Source organism: Myripristis murdjan, chromosome 17 (genome assembly GCF_902150065.1).
Source record: "Myripristis murdjan chromosome 17, fMyrMur1.1, whole genome shotgun sequence".
Taxonomy (NCBI): domain Eukaryota; kingdom Metazoa; phylum Chordata; class Actinopteri; order Holocentriformes; family Holocentridae; genus Myripristis; species Myripristis murdjan.
Genome location: NC_043996.1, coordinates 5,168,021 through 5,188,454, shown reverse-complemented (window position 1 = coordinate 5,188,454; position 20,434 = coordinate 5,168,021). Strand labels below are relative to the sequence as shown.

Below are 20,434 nucleotides of genomic sequence, written 5' to 3'. Positions count from 1 at the left end.
AGTGGGAAGATGAAAACAATGGTAGGGGCCTTCTATGGTCTCTTAGGGAGAGCTAATCTAGGGGAGGCAAATTAATAGGTTAGTGGGGTTAGAAGGGGTCATGTAGTGAAGGATGATGAGCTAACCCCAAATGAGATCTCTGAAGAAGCTAGAAGCCATCTCACCGACAAAGTCCCCAAGCCTCACTCTTTCTTGTAACCCTTTTTCTTTTTCCCACTTGTTAGTTTGCCCCCCAGGAACACTTAACACACTTAACATTTTCTCTACACTGGTCTATTAATGGCAGGGTCCAAGCCAAGGTGACCGTTGGCCTTTACCAAGCAGCATTAACAAAGCCCGTGTCTACCCTCTGAATGTCCCTTTGCACTCCCACTGCAACTTTACAGAGTAGTTGGAATTTGCATCACAAAGATCTCCAGCTACAGCTTATATATTCAAGCTGCATTCAAAATCTACCTTTCGCTTTTCATATTTTGTTTTGCATGCCAGTGTCTCACTGTTGAGACTCTACATTTGTGGATGTCTTCAAATGCTGCAGTTGTATGTCCTTCATTGTTCTGGAACAGAAAAACACTTTCATGACATTGTAAGCATGAACATTTCAACAAGGAAACTAAATGAACACTGGAGGTGATATAGCCACAGGGTATTTAGATGAGTTGTGCAGTTTAGTCAGCAGATTAGCACATTTGTCTCAGAGGTTATGGGCACATGCTTCATAAAAGGCTTGTTCACTAGAAATGTAGATTCATGTTGCAGATGCAGTCACACTGTCTATGTTGCATTGTCTTTTATCAATCAGTTGTTTTCAGGTAATGACAAAGATCCATTTCCAAGCACAAGTGATTTTGATTTAATGGTTGGCTCTGAGGAAAGAAATTAATGAAATTGCTTGTCTGTATTTCAGTCTCTTTGTTCTTTTTAGTTGTAACAACCTGAAGTGGTAGCCTTTTTCTCATCTCAACACAAGTAGTTGTTGTATCTTGAACTATGGATAACAGAGAAATCACAGTGCAGTGTGTCTGTCTTTGTGTTTTGTTTCTTAAGACTTTCCATTGAAGCATCAGGTTGACTTGAAGAAGCCACAGGTAGTGAGTCATCTTTGAGTAGACAGGGTGGGCGCCAGTTTAAATACCATGGGTAATGCAAAACCTCAGCCTTCCCCATCATATGATACTACTCAGCCACTCATTACGGGCAAGACCCACATCTTCACCATCAAAAGGTGCACAAAGGGACATTTATCCTTAAACAATGGCTGTTTTTTAAATAGTCGTTTTGAATGCCAACCTCAGAAATTTGTCACCACGGCATATTGATTTTGTTTTTTCCCAGAATGATGGCATATAGTGTCTGACAGACGAGAAGAGAGGGTTTAGACTTTAGAGATACTTCTCTAGTTCATAATTGGCTTGAGAAGATGAAAGCCAATACATTAATGTTACTCACACTGGGAGGAGAGGAGTGATGGGTAATTATACTTAGAGTTTATGTTCTTCTCCACTGTCTTGAATAATTCACTGAAGACTGGAAGGACCGATAGAAAGCCTTTCTTCATGATCCACAGGAGTATTTAAAGTTTGATGATTTTCAACCCCACTCCCCCAATAGGTTTAGCCTTTTTGTCTCAGAAATCACAGTGACAATGAAGAAGGTTGCCCTTGCAAATTCACTCCATTTTGATAAAGCCAATAAAGTTTAATCAGTCTTCAGCCACCAGTGTGTCATTCTACAAAAGAGATTCTTTGATAGCTTATGTATGTTTTGGCCCAGTTTAATTACTGCATTATTATTCTCTGTACTTGTTGTAGTTGTATTAATATTTGTATTTCTATACATTTTATCATTAGTATTACTATTACCAGTATAACAATTAGTATCATTCAGACCTAAGACCTGCTCTTTTAAATGCAAATATGTGCACGGTACTTTTGTAACTTGAAATTAAAAGGATGGTCCTTGGTGTTGGGCTGTAAAACAGAGGTGCAGATAGTTGCAAACATGATGTTTATTGGTTTAAACAAACAGCCTGAAGTGCAGTTGACTTTATCGGGGTAAATAACTTGCAAGGGAGGCAGCTTTATGTGGAATTAATTGCAAGCAAGTTGTCTGCTAATGGCCTGAAAAGGCCTTAATGGAAGTGTTCCATTAAAACAACCAGTGCCGATGCCATCAGACAAATTTCCACTAAGTGTTGCCTCGTGAAAATGATAACTTACTAATCCATTATTAATAAGAATTAATGGTTTGCACTCTGCCGTGTGCATATCGATCCCTGATACTCTACTCTACAGAGTAGCTCTCGATGGGCACTCTGGCAGACTTGGGAATACGCTAATTGTTAGCCACACTAGTGCCATTTAGCCCCTCCCTGCTGTCTCTGCATTCATTACAGCCCTCGCTCTGAGGCCCCTGACAAGGAAAAAAAGAGAACACTGTATTACCGCTTGGAAAAAATGCCATAACAGTTGTACTGTTTGGACTTTGGCCGAATGGTGAAAAACAATATAATAATAAATATCACTTTAAACCTCTTCCAGTTTTATGTAGCCTCCTAAAATCTCACCTCTGGTTTTCCCCCTCACATGAAGGGCCAAAATAAGACAAGTTTCATTCAGCGCATTCCACATACATGCAGTCATCACTTCATCTCATCTATGACTCCACAAAGGAGTTATAGGAAAGGTCACAGGGTAACGCATATGTTGACAGGTGTTCCTGATCACTTGTTCCAACACTTTAGGATTTGTTTAGTGAAGAACAAAAGCAGTGTAGCAATGCAAGGTGAACCTGGGAGGCCAGACCTTTCATCTCTCTAATGACCTCAGACCCCACAAATGCTGCTACAGGCATTAGGTTAACCTGAGAGAAGCTATTTAATCCTCACACATGCCACAGTAGGCAGGCTGTAATGGACTGCCTTAGTGCTATCTAAACCAGGGATCTATGCAGGTGTCTATGTCTCTTTGTTGTTCCAAATAAGAAAACGGACATGTATCAGTATGGTAAATAAGAGCTATTTGCTGGTAGATAACCTCTACTGTGAAATAGTGACCACCTAAACAGGCCCCTGACATTTAGTGACATCGCTGGAGAGAGGAGGACTTGCGTTAAAATCTTGTGTGCCAAGATAGGAGTCTTAAAGGTGATGTATCAAAGCCAAAATAGAGCACAGCTCTGCTAGCTCAGTCATTAGCTGGATTTGCATAGGTAGGCTTATGTGTTTTTCTAGCTTGTCCCAGCCATTGTTTTCCAGTGACAGCTACATGCCTGACAGCAAAGAAAATGGGACACAGAAAAAAAAGACTGAGTCTGGATTTTTTCTTTCTTAGAAAAGAGCTGACAAACCCAGTAGTCTGATATCCTTAACTTCCAGTAGTGGAAACAATCATGGGGGAAGACAGATTCTACAGAAATGAATTCTACTGCCCAGCAGGTGTAGTGTTTAAATACTGCTATTAACCACTTCCATAAGTCAGGGATTCGTGATCACCACAAACCCACCACAGACTTGGTGATTGAATGCTTAGCAAGATACGAATTTGCTGGAGTTTCGCCTTTAAGTCAAAGGTCAACTGTCAAAAGTCACGAGGAAATGTAGGAACTTGTTCAAGAGGATTAATACCAGAAAGACTCAGTTTACCCCTAGTTTACCCCTTTTCTCCAGTGATCCCTAAAAATCATTATTTTTTCTCAGAACCAGTGGTTGCTCATTTCTGTTTCTGGCACTGCGTGGACTTTGAGTCTGTATTTCTTAATTTGAAGTATGTGCCTAGAACTGTTTAATGCTTCTTGATCCTCCCTCTTAGCAGCAAAGTGAAAAGCAGCCACTTCAGCTTTAATAGAACTCCTGTGGACAGATGTTAGCAGGGACTCTTGGAAGTCAGATTGATGCTAATCAGGTCTGGAGGCTTTATACTATTGGATGGCATGCCAGCACACCACTCGCTCATGTTTACTCATGCATGCACAAGCATACACTTTTAAGAGCCAATCAAGGTAGAGTTAATAGATCAGCTCTTCTGGCTTCAGTATGCATCTGTGGCACAATCACCTGCTGATAAAAAAAAAAGAAGTTTATTACTACCCTGTGCCAATTTAAACCTCGTCTCTTGGAAGACCTGAAGAAAATGTCATTCAAATGTCAGGTGGATGGAGGTACTATGAGGGGGTCACAGGTCGCAGATGGATGGATATGTTGGATTACTGTGTTTTGCAAACACAGGTAACCGCATATACACAAACACCAGTGCTACCAGATTTTTTTTTTTTTTTTGGGTGTGTATGTGTATGTGTGTGTGTGTGTATATTACATGCCTTTGACATACTATGAAATTACTGTGAGCTCAGTTAAAAAAAAAAAAATTAAAAAATTAAAAAAATTGAAAATGTCATGTAAAATTCTTTATTTTGCACATCAGTATCAGTGAAAGAAAATCAGTGCACATATATTTCAGATGTATGCACTGATATCATTTTGGGCAAGTGATCAAAGCTATTAGACCTTCCTTGCATTCATTAATTTTGATCAATGTTATGAATATACTTTCAGATTTGACTGCCATAAACATGTTGACAGTTCTCGACAGCTCAGTTCATTTGTGATACCAGAAGCAATTGAGTTGGCCTACGTAAAAGGAAAGGTGTTTTTGGGGTAGGAAGCAAGGCCTTTGTGTATTGATCCATCAGTGTTTGTTGTTTAATTGAATCCCCATTAGCTTTATGCCATTTATTCCTCCTATGTTCCACAGAGAACACAAAATAATATAAATTTAAAATAGTACAGAACTTTAAACATTATAAACTCACATACATAAACCTCACATAAACATATGCACAAATCAGCAATGCTACACTGCTGAAATTCATAAGACCGCTACCCACTGGCACTGGAAGAGGGGGGGCCATATCCCCACAAATGCCCCTCTATTACAACACTTCCGGTAAAATTATGTTTTCTTCATTCATTCCAAATTACATTTCAATCTGTGGTCCACTACAGGTAAGATAAAGCAGGCAACAGTGAGTCAACACACTTGGGCCCAATCCCAATGTCCCCCCTAAGGCCTAAGCCCTGAACCCTCACAGACTTAACTGACGTCACCTGGTGAGTGACTGAGTGTTTATACCCAATGGTACAAACAGGAATGGGACAGCACGCTGCGACAGATCGCGTTATCTTGATGAGGAAATGACTGATGAATAAACTAGGTGTGTAGTATAGGATATGCTCGCGTTTCTCTGATTTCATGTGTTTTCATGTAACATCTTAAATCCTTTTTAATGTAGTGTGTCTTTGTAAATTTAGGCAGACATGAAAACTTCTTTTCTTCTTGTAACATTAACGTTAGTGTCGGTTGCTCCTTCCATGCTTGTTTGTTTACCGCTCTTGTATCGTCCCCCGGCTTCCCTGTGTTTCACGTCACAACACAATGAACTGTGGGTAATTCCCCCAGGCAACGTCTGCAGAGATGCGGACTTATGGAAAGTGTGCAATAAGGGCTCAAAATGTCTGCCAGCGAGCGCTCATGCACTTGATGATTTGACAGCGGGACACGCCCTGAGCCCTCACGGACTTAGCAGGAGCACGCCACAAAGTCTGTGAGTCTGTGAGGGACACTGGGATTGGGCCTTGAATTACATGTTCATGTGAAAGTTCACGTGATTTATTAATTCATCATATCACAGTGATATGACAAGTCCAGAGCATTTTCTTTTAGAGTAAAGATAAGCCACATGTTCCCAAAGTTTATTTACACTGTTTTAGGCTATGAATGACATACAAATGTACGACATGTTAATTTGTGTACACCAGAGAGTGACAATCCCTGAAATGAATCTGATGCCACTGCCGCTACCAGTAATCAAATAGTAGAACCTAAAGAGACTTTGACTCGTATAAATGCCATTTATGAACTGAGCAACAAATTGTACACATTTTGAATGTGGAGCAATGACAGTATGAGAATGAATTCAGTATTTCATGGGTTGCCTTGCATAGACAACAGGGGCACTGCTGTAGGGACCACTCAAATCGTCTCACGTCTCTGTTAGTACCACTTTCTCTCCGAGCACATGACATCTGAGCGTGCACAGGGTGTACCTCCCACCACCCACATGGTTACAGTGTTGTACACTGCTTACTGGCCTGATGAAAGCTCAACTGCAGAAATGTCCTCGAGCAAGGACAGACAGCACCTCCCCCCCTCCTCTCTTTGTCTCTGTCTGTCTCTCTGTCTTGCTGTCTCTCAGCCCTTAGTAGCAGCTCAGCAGGCTTGGGCGGAGGATGATGATTTAAGTGGTACAGTGTGGAGCTCCCTCCCGCTGAGGGCCCCAGCCACATCTGAAGGAGGTGCTATGTTATGTTAACTAGATATTGATTCTCACTCTCCACCCCCCAGTCTTATATTAGAACACATAAAAAAGGGGAGAGCGGTGGCAGTCGTCGCTGGATTTTCCCCTGCGGGTACTCAGCTGGGGAACGTTGACGTCTTCTCTCTGTACAAAGTGCAGTGATTCACCTCTTTGTATGCGTCTCCATGGGGCGGTCTGCCCGTCATCACTGTGGTTTAGGTGTTCCCCACCTTCTTATCCTAATGACTCAGGAGATGAAACACGAGCCGACGCTGCTGATAATAACATTGTCACATGCCGTCGAAGTCAAACTCGTGTTATGAACGTCTTGGGCTGTAAATACAGAACACGAGTAGAGCACAGAGTTCAGGTGTGCTCATTGTAGCGTCATTTGAATTAGACAATGTGGCACGGAAACATGCTCCATTGTTACGGGTGTGGTGCTCAGCCAAAACACCCTGAAGGCTTACTGTGGAAGCTGTTGGCACAGGTGTTGTCAAAAGCAGGTAGTAGCTCATGAAGAGGTTGCATAATGACAGCATGGCAGTAGCTTTGGAGCTCCGTAGACTTATGATGTATAGAAAGCATAGACACAGTGACATCTGAGGCGTAGGGCCACTGATTGGAAAGATGCTTTGAAGGAGTGGCAGGATTCCAAAATACCCCAGTCAGTATTAATGTTTTAATAGCCAACTATTTTTAGAATGCCGAAGAATTTGACTACATGCCAAAATGTCTGGCACAATAGAAGAACTTAAAAGCTTGAGCCAGAGTTTACCCGTATTTGGCCGATAGCTTTTATTGATTCCTGCTGTACTTCTTAATGCCGGGTAATCTTCGGGACAATTTGTCAATGGCAAGATGTATAGTACTTTATCCATTCATCTTCTTTTAACTGTCGGGCCCCCTTCTCATTCAGTAAATATTATTACCGCTTTATTGTTTGTGGGTGAAGGGATTTTCCTAATTTCAAGTGTTGTGCCAAAGCAAAGATGAGGAATTCAAAGTGATGCTGAGACAGGCAAGCAGAAACTGGAGGCTGCTCTTCTAATTTTGCTGCGGGTGTTTAAAGACGCACATGCCTACGAGTTTTGTTGTTGTTGCCTTTGTTGTGGAGAAAATGATAGGCACGGATAACCAGTTTTACATGGATGTGTGACTACAGCATCAGACACTAAAATCCTCTCCCTCTTTCTCTCTCTCCACCTTTCTTTATCTCTGTCTCACCCTTTATCTCCTAATTTCTGGCTTTCCTTCCCTCCTCCTTACTTTCTCAACTGGCTCCCTCACCTCCCTCCCCCCTTATGCTCTCTCTCCCCTCTCCCTCCCCCTCTTTATCACACTTCATCTCCCTCTGTCTCTTTCCCTCCCTCTTTCTCAGGCTTGCCAAGTTTTGTCAAATCCCCCGAGGACCAGACGGGCATCTCGGGTGGGGTTGCATCGTTTGTGTGCCAGGCCACAGGGGAGCCCAAACCCAGAATCACCTGGATGAAGAAGGGCAAGAAAGTCAGCTCCCAGCGCTTTGAGGTGGGCACTCATGTGTGACTTCCAGACTCCCTGTCTGAGACACACACACACACACACACGCACACACAATCAATTGCCCTGTTATTGTGCATCGTGCCAACTCTTCTTTTCTCCGAGCAAGACGAGACAGGCTTCCCTCTTCTTTAATCTCCTTCCATCTTGATTTATATAGTCTGCTTCATCTCCTGCACTCTTTTCGCACCCTCCTCCTTCCCCTCTCTCCTCCTCAGCTCCACCATTTCTGGCCATACATTCCCCTTGATGTGTGCTCTCTTCTCTGCTCCGCTCTCCCTTCCTTCTTTTGAACCTATACGAACAGAGGGGAGCGCCTTAGGTGGGATCTCACACCATCCTGAACAAGTGTTTCCTTTGTAATCTAATGCAGCAGTGGAGCCTGGGGGTAATTTTAGGTTTTGCTTCACATCCTCGCTTCAGTCCCTGTTCTGGTTCTGCTATAAATTGCAGTGCCTTTTTACCTGTTCTTTTAACATAGACACATTTTCCTCAGGACATTAATTCTAAACATATTGGCCACACCTGGGCTAAATTATATAATTTGTCCCTATTAGTCACACTGACAAAGTAGACCATGCTTCTGAAAAATCTGTTTGGGAAACAGGACGTATTTTCTAGCATGTTATTGGGAACATAAAAAGCAATAAATGGTAGTCTCCCAGTAGAAATGAATGGGAGATATATGTTGCAACAACTTGAAATCCTGGGGGCAAGGGAGAGGGAACAAGTGGAAGGTGGACATTCCAGATTTAAAAAAAAAAAAAAAAAAATCATAACCTTGCCCCCTGCTTTGCTCTGGCTCTCCTAGGTGATTGAGTTTGATGACGGCGCGGGCTCGGTGCTGCGGATACAGCCTCTGCGCACACACAGGGACGAGGCCATTTACGAGTGCACTGCCACCAACAGCGTTGGCGAAATCAACACCAGTGCCAAACTTACAGTGCTTGAAGGTAAGATCAGTCTCTGTTTCTCCCCCTCCCTCTGTCTCCGTCTCCCTTTGCCTCCTCCTCTCACCGTCTCCTCCTGTCCAACCCCCTCCTCCATTCTTCTCTGCCGCGGTTGCTTTTGAAGCTGCATTTCCAATATATCCAAAAGCAAATATGAGTATTTGCCTTAATAATTCATACACAAATATTTGCAGACTCATAGAGGATTCCTGGTTTTGGTAATGTTATGGAGCAGCAGCTATATATCTATGTAAACTCAAGAAGGTGGGGGAAATGCAAATGTGTTTTTGAATAGGATAGCATAGAGTGTAGTAATTCAACAAATGCAGGACCTGGAACTGGATCTGCCTTTAGGTTTGTGCAGTTTATCGGCAGTTGTGTTGTGCTAAAACCCTTCACACCCACTCCCATCGAGCCAGCAAACCGTCTCGTCTACCACCACCACAGCCAGTGGTGTGCATCATCAGCATCATTGTTTGACAAGTTGCTGGAGATGCACTAGTCTTGTCACAATTGATTTTAGAGGTTTACCATTTAGCATATCCCGCAACAAATAAAATAATTTCCCACATTCTGTAATGACAAGCCCCAGTGTAGATTATCCCTGATATTTTAAATGTATAATTTAAATGTTGGAAAGTCTTTTACATACCTTTTACACCATTGAAAATCACATGGTTTCCTTTCTGTCTAGAGAGATTTTTTCCACATAGGTATAGAGCCGACTTTAGAATTTTTTGTACGTGGGCACACAGGGCTGACCTGCATGGCTGCAGGCTAGTGTGACCCCCCCCCCCCCCCCCCCCCCCCCCCCCCCCCCGCGCCCATCTCCTCGCTGGGTAATGCATGTGATATAAGTGGACAGAGGGTCCTCTCATCCTTCTGTATCACTGAGCTGTGAGCGGTGAATCCCTCCCCTAATTGATTGTAATTTTGTCATGTGGGCACTCGTCACCGTAGGAGCTGATTTCATTAGAAACTTGGGAAAGAAAAAAAAACTAGAGTTAGCTAGCGGGAGGATTAGGGCCTTCCATAGCCATTACACTGGCATTAAAGCAGATCCCCTTTCATTTAAATACAGCCTTTCCACCCTCCTTTTGAATCCCATCTTTCTTACACCCACCCTTCCTTTTTTTCTCTGTTCACATCAATTTGATGATATCATGGGCTTGCGTAATCTTGCCAACGGGATTTTTTCTTTTGCTCTTTTGCCCCCCTCCCCCCTCCCCAATTTGCACAGTATCATGAGGCATGCTCTTGCCAGCACAAACAAACATTGCTACCATGACATGAGGCACACGTGAATGAGATGCGATTAATCATCGTATTCGTGTCAGGGCAAAGTACGATTCTGTGTCAGTGAAATAAAAGTGGACAACCGCTTTCCTCAGTCGTGAGCAGCTGTTCTCACTGGTAAACACGTGCTGTATACTGGGATGAGTCCTCTGTGATCCTGTGCTCTGTGTTGTAGTTCCTAACTTGAGAGACAAAGAAGGTGCTTGCAGATACATAAAGTTTGGTGGTTATCTTACTGTACCATGTACACGTACTGTACAGGGCATACATTTCAACATATGTGCTGCAAGTGGAAAGGAAACCCGTGTCAGTGTTACCGTCACGCTCTGTGGAAAATATATTTTCTACATCCTACAATGTTTGGGAATTGCACAAAAAGTCTTTCAAAAGTATGGAAACCAAATTATCAATAGCAATGCACACATTCCGTATGGTCCAAACCACTTAAATGTCAAGTATGGAGATCTTTGTGGTTGTGAATAATATTTTGAAATTACAGGGATGTTGCGTAGTTGACAGCCATATTGCTGCTATCAGCATACACAAAATTGCAAACTGACAAAAATCTTTGGAGAAGATGGGGTCTGGAAAAAGTGATATGTTGTTTGTAAAAAACGTGTGAACTTTGCAATTAGTCTGTCAGAGAGTTTTGGGTTTTTATCTGAGGAAGACTCACAGGCGTTTCTGTAAGCACACAAGCTGAGATGGAGTTTGCTGCTGAGGAACAGAGCCCAACCGTACACAGAACCATACAGCATATTTAATCAAAACAACTCCGGTTGTCCCTTGGATCTGCTCGTCTAAGACCCTGAGGCTGACTGAACATTGCATGTTCATTCTTCCCCCCACACACACACACACACATGCACATACACGCAGACACAAACAAATATTCATTCACACAAACACACTACCACACACACACCCTCACAGAGCTATGCCATCAGCTTGAACTCTATTTTTAGACTATTGTTTGTAGCCTAGCGATATATCAAGTCCATATCAACAGTGCAGTGCAAGAAAACACTCGGGCAGCAACAAACAGAAGGAGACTAATGATCATCCTCCTTAATGGGGCGGTGGTTGCCTGGAGGTGTAAGAAGCAGGCGTCACACCAGAAGGTCATCGTTTCAATTTTAGACCACCTGACAAAAACTGGGTGGGGAAACATGCTGACCTCCTGCAACAATTTCTGTTGTGGTGCCCTTGAGCAAAGCACTGAACTCCCTGTTTCTCCAGTGGAGCTGCCAACAGAAGTAAGAGATTCATGATTTCTGTGCTACCACAGAATAACCTTGCGCCATGATTTAAAGTACATGTGGCTTTACGTCATGAAGTTGTGATAATAAACCACTCTACCCTTGCACCACCATCATAGTGAGAATCCTGAAGTTATTATACAGCTAAGTCGATCTGGATTATAGGTTTTAGCAGAGCAACGGAAGGTTGAGCATTAATTATGATTATTTCATGTACCGGCTCTTTATTTTCTTACGCCAGTCCTTCAAAATATGGATGACGGCATTAATAGTGGTACAGCTTTAATGCATGTTCAAAGTATGCTGTAAGAACTTTGTGATGATCACCCAGAACTTTCACTGCCAAAGGAGTTTTATTTAGGAAATTACATCATTAATTAAGGTGATTAACAGTGTTGTGTATTTGTTGGTTCTGCACCTCGAGGATTCCAGCTCCCCTGGTACTCTGTGCCCGTTCCCTTGATGGTCAGATCTGGTGCCTGCCTCACGGTCAGACCACACACAGGCACACTTTCATTTGCATACACAGTTTTTGCCGGCCTCTGTTTTTGCCTCTCATTTATTATATGCACACCAGTTTGAACTCAAGTTGTATTCTTCAGTTTGTTTTTGTCCCTTTTGTTTTTGTTGCTTGTCTTTGTCTAACTTCATATAATCTCTTTTGGCTGTTTATGTGTCACTCTACTTGTTCAGAAAGCCTCTTGTTATGTAGCATCAGGTGCTTTCCTTTTGTTTATATGTAACAGTGTGAATGCTGTTTTATTATGCTGCTCTCTGCAGAACTCTCTTGACCTTAAGAGATCGAACAGTACTGGTCACTCCCCAGCCACCCCTCTTTTCCCACTTCTCGCTGTCTCTCCTTTTCTACCTGAACGGCAGATCGGAGTTGTGGCTGTGACTGTAGAGTTTAGCCAGTCGCTCACCTGCAGGGTCCGCAAAGGCATGTTTTCACACCAGCTGAGTTGGGATTTAGCACTTTAGCAGTCATGAGTCTTGAGTCACTCTGTAATTCTGTCACGCCGTAACAGCCCCAGTCTTTGTTCGTGGCGGTTCTCACGCCCCCGCCTGAAAGGTCACACTGCTGAGACTTAGACACAGGCCCAAAGTCAGTTAAACCTCTCCCCATTGAGTATGTTTGTGTGTGTGTGTGTGTGTGTGCGTGTGTGTGCGTGAAAGAAAAAAAGAAAGCGGGAGAGTGAGAGGCAAACAAGTATTGAGTTGTGGTCTTTTATGGTTGTCACACTATCATAAATCCCATAATATAAGTCAACCTCTGACCTAATGCAAGGATCTGCAGTCAAAACTCCTCTTTTTTCCAGACAGTTTCTATGAATAGTGCCCTGGAGGCAAAACTACTTTTTGAAAAGTACAGTCCTGGACAGAGAAAAAAGATGACATTGTTAGTATGCAACACGCCACAGCTCCTGTTACGTGTAAAGTCCGATTTTCAGACTGCATTGTCAAAACAGAAGCAAGGGGATGGTGACTGCAGAGAGCCAGCACAGCTTTGGTTATCCGTGATATTTTCTTCCGAAGGTGAATGATCTCTCACTGTGTGTGCATGTGCCCTGTATGGAAAATCAATTACATCATTTGGTCAGGTCTTTTAACAGTTGTACAAAATGACTTTGAAAAATTCAAAATAGTAATGCTCCTTAGACTTGATATACATGTAACTGTATATTGTATATAGCTGTTTGTGTGTGTGTGTGTGTGTGTGAGAGAGAGAGAGAGAGAGAGAGAGTCAGTGAGCTGTAGCATGCTGATTGAGCTCCTGTATTGACACCGTCTGCAGGTCTGACCTGTATGGATAAATAATGATGCAGCTGAGGCCGAGACGAGGAGGGAGGGGAGGTTGAGAAATCATGTTGCTCTCATTCCTCTGTTCCCCTCTCCCTCTTTCTCTTTCTCTTTTTCTCTTTCTCTCTCCATTCTCTTTCATTTCATCTTTGTTTTTATCTCTCCCTAGTTCTCATTCTTTTTTCCATCACTGTATTTCTGCCCCCCCCCTCTCTCTCTCTCTCTCTCTCTCTCTCTCTGTTTAATATGATGTCCAGTGTGGTGAGGCAGTTGTGACACAGTGGTATGGCATTCAGGATAGTATGGATAGATGACCAGAGGGAACAATGACTCATTACTTGGGTAACGATGCCGTTGTTCTGACCTTGCGAGCGCCCCTCTTGAATTGAACTGCCTCAGTAAGTATCCAGGTAAATGGCGCTTGTCTCCGTGATGTATGGAATAAACTACTGCCAGCTGGAAAAGACATCTCCGCTCACAACATCAGTCTTAAACGCAGTGCAGGGCCACCTCTCCATAACACGGTAATATTTTAGATTTTTATCGCGTTGTCATTTGATGAGCATGTAAAATGTAAAATGCAATGGCTCAAATCAAGGAATAGCTAAAAGAGGGTGTCAAAAGCATGCCTTGACAGTAATGCTGATGATAAAATTGATGAGGCGCCGTGGTGCAGTGGATAAAGTGACCATTTAAGAATGGAAAGTTCACAGGTTTTCTCCAAAGCTAACAGCCATGTTTTAGCTCTCGTTGAAGCTCTTTTTGGAGTGTTTTTGAGGAAGATGGTTAAGGGGTGTCTCAAAACAAAATGACATAAATCATAAAGTCACATGATCACAGTAGAGAGAACTTAGCTGACTAATTACAGCAGAGATCCAATAGAAATGTCTTGTGAAAAGGCAGCATATTATAATGCAAGAGACTAATAATAATGTTGCTGTCATCTTCCTTGGCTTGAGAACAACATGGCTCCTGACAGCTCTCCTTTATCACCACAGTACTGTCCATAGCAGGAGTGGGAGCCAAAAAGTGAGTCCTGAAAGCCAGACACCTCAGCACCTGGCTAAGTAATTTTTCAGTCATTTGTATTTATCAGAAACAACACAAACCCCTCCAGGTGTATTACTGCCATTTTGGCCATGGGACAGCAAAATGCTAGCTGTTGCACCTTTGACCTCCACTTGCTCACTCGTTGTAAATTGCCCTGGCAAGAGTGTCCGCTAAATACCCCAAAAATGTGTTAAACCACTATAAACTGTCACATTGGCACCTGTGAAGGTCTGTATGAATTGGGAAACGTCCACAAACACAAGCCACATTTGAGGAATATTCAGAGACTTTGCTGCTGTGCTGTGGAACATTCTCCTGTCCTCTGAGACACCGGACTGGTCTCTAGACAGGAGGAATGCTATCTAATGGTAGCAGATCAAAAGGCCCATCATTACCGGGATCCTGTGCTGTCAGAGTGTGATTTAGAATGGCTCACATTCAGACCAGCGGCGCACCTTTTTTTTTTTGAAGCCACTAGACAGCTTGTTTCAAACCTCTAATGTAGAGAAAAATGTAATTTCTGGAAAGGTCAGCCGAGAAATATGCAAGGAATCAAAGCTTCTCCGGCAGAGAAAAAAAACAGTTCCTCGCTCGATGAAAACATGTCATACATCAAACTTTGGAGTGGTCCGGCTTCCTATAATATTAATGGAGTTCTGCCCTGTGAGTCCATTTTATGCCTCCCTGATTTTAAGATGGGAAAAGAGGCCATAATGATACAGCACAATGTTGAAAATTCATTGGTATTGTACATAGTTTGAAAAATGCTTAAGTGGAATTCAATGCAGTGTCCTGGACTGAGTGTGTTGACTGTATTCAGTGGTCCTGTGTTTGGTGGCAGTAAACAAATTATGGCCTCACCGGTTAGGAAAGGCCTTTATTTGCTTGGCATGCATTATAGTCCCCGGTGCAGAGGCAGAAAATGACTGCGACACAATGCCAGTAATAAATATCTCAGGAGCCAGGCAAGTGCGGACAACAAACCTGACTGGATAAACAGCATAGAAATCTCATTGCGCCTCTTCCCAGGCAAGATAAATACGTACAGAAGCTATATCGGAATGATTTAATACCGAGCCCTGCTCCTCCGACAACTTAATCCTCTCCTTTCCTTCGCGCTATTCAAATCATCCACAATGACCAGAATAGGATCTGTTGTGTAACAGCTTTTCCCCCACGTTACTTTTTCATTCTCTTTGATTCTCTTTTTGCTTGCTGGTGGCTTTCTATAATGCTAGCACTGCCATTTTAATAGCTGTTTCCTCCCGGTGTGAACAAGGTGAGTGGTCAGTAAAGCATGTTCAACATTTCATCGGTGGCTGATGAAATTAATGCAAGGTATGATTGTTTGAGTCTACTTTTGGCGGGTGATGTTTGGCCTCACCTTTGGGTGTTGGTGCTGTTTGGCATAAAATGCTGTTGGAATACAGAATTCAAAACATGGATGCACTTACACACACACACACAGACGCACACATACACCACACTAGGTGTGGCCCCCTACTGTATTTCCAAGTTCCATTGTGACCGCCTGTGTCACAGATTTAATTTCTCCCACCATCTGCTGGCTGGAGGCCCGGTGTCGTAGATCATAACCACGCTGACAGATACAAACTGCATCTGTCTAGCTATGCTTCTCCCAAGGACTCACACAATATGGCAGGGCGGAATCACTCTCCTCACCACCCAATCTGCATCCTTCCCCTTCTTTCTTCCAAGGACTTGGGCATTACAAAGAAGAGAGGTGGCCTTTAGGTTTGGTCAAGGTTAAAGTACCAATATTGTACTTTAAATGTAGAGTAACTCCTGATTTCCCAGTGTGGAGCTGAAGGTCTGGGTCAATAGACAGCCTCACAAGGTTTTCATCTTCTGTCTTTGGGGTGAATATGCAATAACTAAAAAATCACATTCATTTCAGATTTGATTTGACACCAGCCTTGTCTGAATGACCCCTATCTTTTTACTGAGATGTCTTTGAAACACTGAACATCTTGAATTTTATTCAAGGCATCTACATAGATTCAGTCTTACTTTGGGGCAACTTTGTATTTTATCATCTGCACTTGGTCATCGATTGCTCCATGCTCCTGGCAACCTGTATCTGCAAAGACTGCGATGTCTGGTATGCTTGCACGTCAGTGCTGATCATGTCTGTGGCCTTGGGGGATGGGGGGGCGGTCAAAAAAAAAAAAAAAAAGAACATAGAAGTGGTGGATGGAAATGAAGCAAACCAACAGAGACAGACTCAGACGTTCATTTGAATAAGAATTTTGAATTTCAATCATAAGGCAGAGTTTGTGTCTCCCTTTTTTCATCATAGGTGGTGAATTAGAATCAGTGTTTTCAAAGTCACTTGATCATTGCAGTTTTTGCCTGCCCCTACCACTTTCTGAATTATTTAAAGCATTTAATTTGGTATTAAAACCTCAAAACACATCTGCAGCCTGTCCTAATGACTCAAGAGCAGATTTACATTTCTCTAATTTATCCCATAACCCCAACCAATTTTGGGAAATTTAACATCCTGAAAGCTGTTTAGGAAAAGCTAAAGCGGGGATATTTTTATCCTATTTTATGTGGGCCAGCAGTTTTCAAGGAGTGTTCTAAAACATCAGAGCTTTAAGTTTTCTCCCAATGAGCACATTAACTCTGAATCCTTCTTGTTAGCACTATATATTCGTTAATACATCCATGATGTTTACTTCAGATTTTAGAAGACAAGTACACATTTTGGGGAAAGTGTTGCCGGTATTCCTCTTTCTTAACTTGAACTACAGTAGCTATGCCCTGGATAAAGTTATTTTTTTGTATCTTACAGACTCAACCATGTACTTCACAGCTTGTGATATGGCAAAAAGGCAGACAAAATTTGTGGCTGCTGGTTGCCATACATATAATGAGAAAAGGGCTTGTAGATACGTTTGAACTTTTATTTAACTTAGTGATATAGAATTGCCACTGTTGATTGTGAAGACTCAATGAACAGCTCAGCTTGATGTTATCTGTGGGCTTCAGACAGTATTGGAATTGTGACAAGACGGGTACATCAGTTAATATCTGTGAATTATCAAAGATGACTTGGATATCTTTGAATTGATGTTTCCAGATTAAATATCTGCCACACACAACCTCAACTGGCTTGCATTATTCAATTAGAAATTTTACTGAAGAACGACTACACAATACATTGTGTAGTCATAAGAGCGTGGCCAATATGATTATCAAGAGCATGTCACTGTGCATGATTCTGATCGACACTGTTTCCTCCATTAGGGCTAGGAAATGAGTCAAGAGAAGCCCCAGGGCATTACTTGCCTTTTAGCTTCAGCCTGCTTCATTTTTGGGTAATCCACACACCTGTAGAAATTTGTCCCTTATTGTTTATGCTCAGAATATTTTCACAAAAAGGCAATTCTGTCTTTGAGGTCCTATCATACTTCGCTGTAAAGCCAAGTAAAGAGACTGTCACTCACAAGTGTGCTCCTGAATCGAATTGATATATATAGAGGTAAATGCAAGCCAAACGCTCACTCGCATCTCAGCACTCTGAGCCCTGCAGGCAGCTACAGAGTAATTTTGCATCAAATCAATTTGCTCATTGCTTCATGCCGTTCTTTTGACTTTGGTTACAAATGTTTTGCTCTCATCCAAGGTTCAGCCTCTTTCCCAATCTTGGTGCATTTCTGTGGCAGTCTAACTTACCAAAATGAACAAATTGAACCTTGGTCTGATGAAAAGCGTTGGTCTTGGTCCAGATAAAACTGATCCGTGATGACATTTCTAGTATGAAACGACTCGAACCATGGATGGTTCAGACCAGTTAAAGTCACATGAACCCATTGTGCAGCTGTGCGCAATAGGTGACATGCACATGAACACAAACTGGGTAACGTCTCTTTGAGGGGAACGAAGTCGACATTCTCAAGCAGGCAGAAACTTCTGAGTCAAAGAAGTGACTTTGTAGTGAATTTGAACTGCTCTCAAGTATTGCACTTGAAGTTGTTGCTGCTGGTTGTAATGCCATAATAATATTACTATAGTGGCAACAAAATTAATTATTAAATATTAGTAATTCAAATTGACAACACATCAATGTCAGACGCACGCCCGTCAACCCTACAAGCCCTAAAAACCAATGACAATGTCAAGTACAAAGAGATGCACCCAGTGAAGGCAAATACAGGGTAGAACAACACAAAGAGAGAGGCTGGCTGACAAACGGGCAAGGCAAACAGTAGGATCTGACAATGACCATGACCATGAAGACTTAGATACTCACAAGGGCAATTAACACAAGCAGGTACAGATGGCAAGGGGAGACATAGCGAACTGACTGACTGGCTTAACAGGACACAGGTGACAACACTAACAAAACAGGACTACAGGAGGGAACCATCTGACAATTGTGTTGTGTTGTTTATTCTGTTTATTGTGGGTCCCTTCTGTGATAATATCTATCCATTTATCTATCTAAAAAGCAATAATTAAAATACAAAAGAATAAAAAAAACTATGTTGACAGGACAAAGAGAAGACACCCATTTCTTCCTTGAGTTTGTTAATAATGGCACTTCGGGTCTGCACTGCCGCAGGTGAAGAGCAAGGTCTCCCTCATGGCTCTGAGGGCCAATGAGTCAACGGCTCCCCTGGCACTGGCTTGCTATGGATGGATGGGCCCACAGCATGTCAGGGGGGCTCTAATACCCACATTCAATGAGCTGGCTAATGGGAGTCCTTTCACCCTGACCCCCCTTACACACACATTTACACACCAAGCCCTGTTGGTTTACCCACTGGGCCATACGAAGGAGGAGAGGATGGCTTCACTTAATATCAGCCCTATACCCTGGCCTAAAGCTTGACATTTTCTCCATGTTTAAGAGGTACAGTGCCATTTTCTTTAACCTGCCAAGAAGTAGCCGAGTATTCCCAGAGGTTGGAGTGGATCTGTCAACTTATAGCTGTCAAAAGTCTGGTGGATATAGGGTGCAGTACATCTGCATCAAAATGTTTAACCCTTTTTTTTTTGGTCAAGGAAAGGCTGACCGAGTAACCATGCTCAGTCTCAATTATGTTCTGTCACTTCCAAACTGTGGGGCACATTACTGTAACAGCAGGTAGTTTTAAGCAGTTTTTCAAACTCTGAAGTGCTTACTCAACTAGTTTGTTTGTGTGGGGATGGAGTCATGCCACTCAAACTCAAGTGCACACCAAATAACTGGCGCTTGGTCCTCTCTAGAGCAGATTTTTGCCTGTAATCAATAGCAGCAGATGACCCATAAGTGTGGAGTTTATGGGTATAAGGAGACAGATCTTGACATCTGAGTCCTCATGCTCAGAAAGCTTGGTATTACAAAATGAAACTAGGGCAAACTACAGTCTCAACTGGTGCACATATTTAGCAATTTCCTCATGTTTACCTTAACTAGCGTAATCATTAGAGATGCTAAATTATGGCAAAAACACAGAAAGGTCCATGTGTAGATTAATTTGCAAGGAGTATGACAAGGTATCATATTTTTTTCTACTGTATGTGAAACAAAGATCAACATTATACATGTTCATGTCTGCAAGCCACCCGATCACAACCATACAACCAGGTCTTCAACTGTTCAAGCTCTACTGGAGCAACTGGGGTTTAAGTGTCTTTCTAGTACCTCTTAATGGACAGAAGTTGTTTTTCAAATCAATTTCACGCAACTACAATTTTCCTAGCTTGTCTAGTTTTGCGCTGATGAATTTGCTTCTTTCTTTGCCCCACTTAAGGTGCACATTTGATGGCACCTTGGCCACGACGTGCTGTTTTAAACATCCATACCTTCTGAAAAACCCCATATAATCAAAGTTGAGGCTGGCGACATTAACTCAGAGACTCTGTGTATTATTCATTATCTCTAACTGAGAGAATAAGTAAAGGCTGTCACAGGAGCCCAGTCAGTGAGGATTTAATTAACTCAACCTGCCACATTCCACTACATCCACTGCCTTTCTCAGGACTCATAAAAGCCATCCCTATCTGCCGTAATTACACTAAACATGTCACGATAAAGCTTTGCCGATGATTAATTTGAGTTGTGAAGAGGATCAATTAATTCATTTATTTGCAAACCGCCGCTCCGCTTCCTTTTGTAGACCGATTTCATTAACCGTCACGCTTCCTGATTCTTGGTCCTGTCCTTGTTCTTTT

At 42.5% G+C, this 20,434-nt stretch overlaps 1 protein-coding gene across 3 annotated transcripts in view; it reads left to right on the top strand.

The window, feature by feature from the left end:
• The window catches only part of ptprfb (protein tyrosine phosphatase receptor type Fb), a 169,024-nt gene that overhangs the window by 62,844 nt on the left and 85,746 nt on the right, over positions 1-20,434 (top strand). For all 3 annotated transcript variants that reach the window (XM_030074275.1, XM_030074274.1, XM_030074273.1), the window contains exons 4-5: positions 7,736-7,881; positions 8,705-8,846. In XM_030074275.1, coding sequence (XP_029930135.1) covers positions 7,736-7,881; positions 8,705-8,846 — 288 coding nt within the window. The remainder of the gene's footprint in view (positions 1-7,735; positions 7,882-8,704; positions 8,847-20,434) is intronic.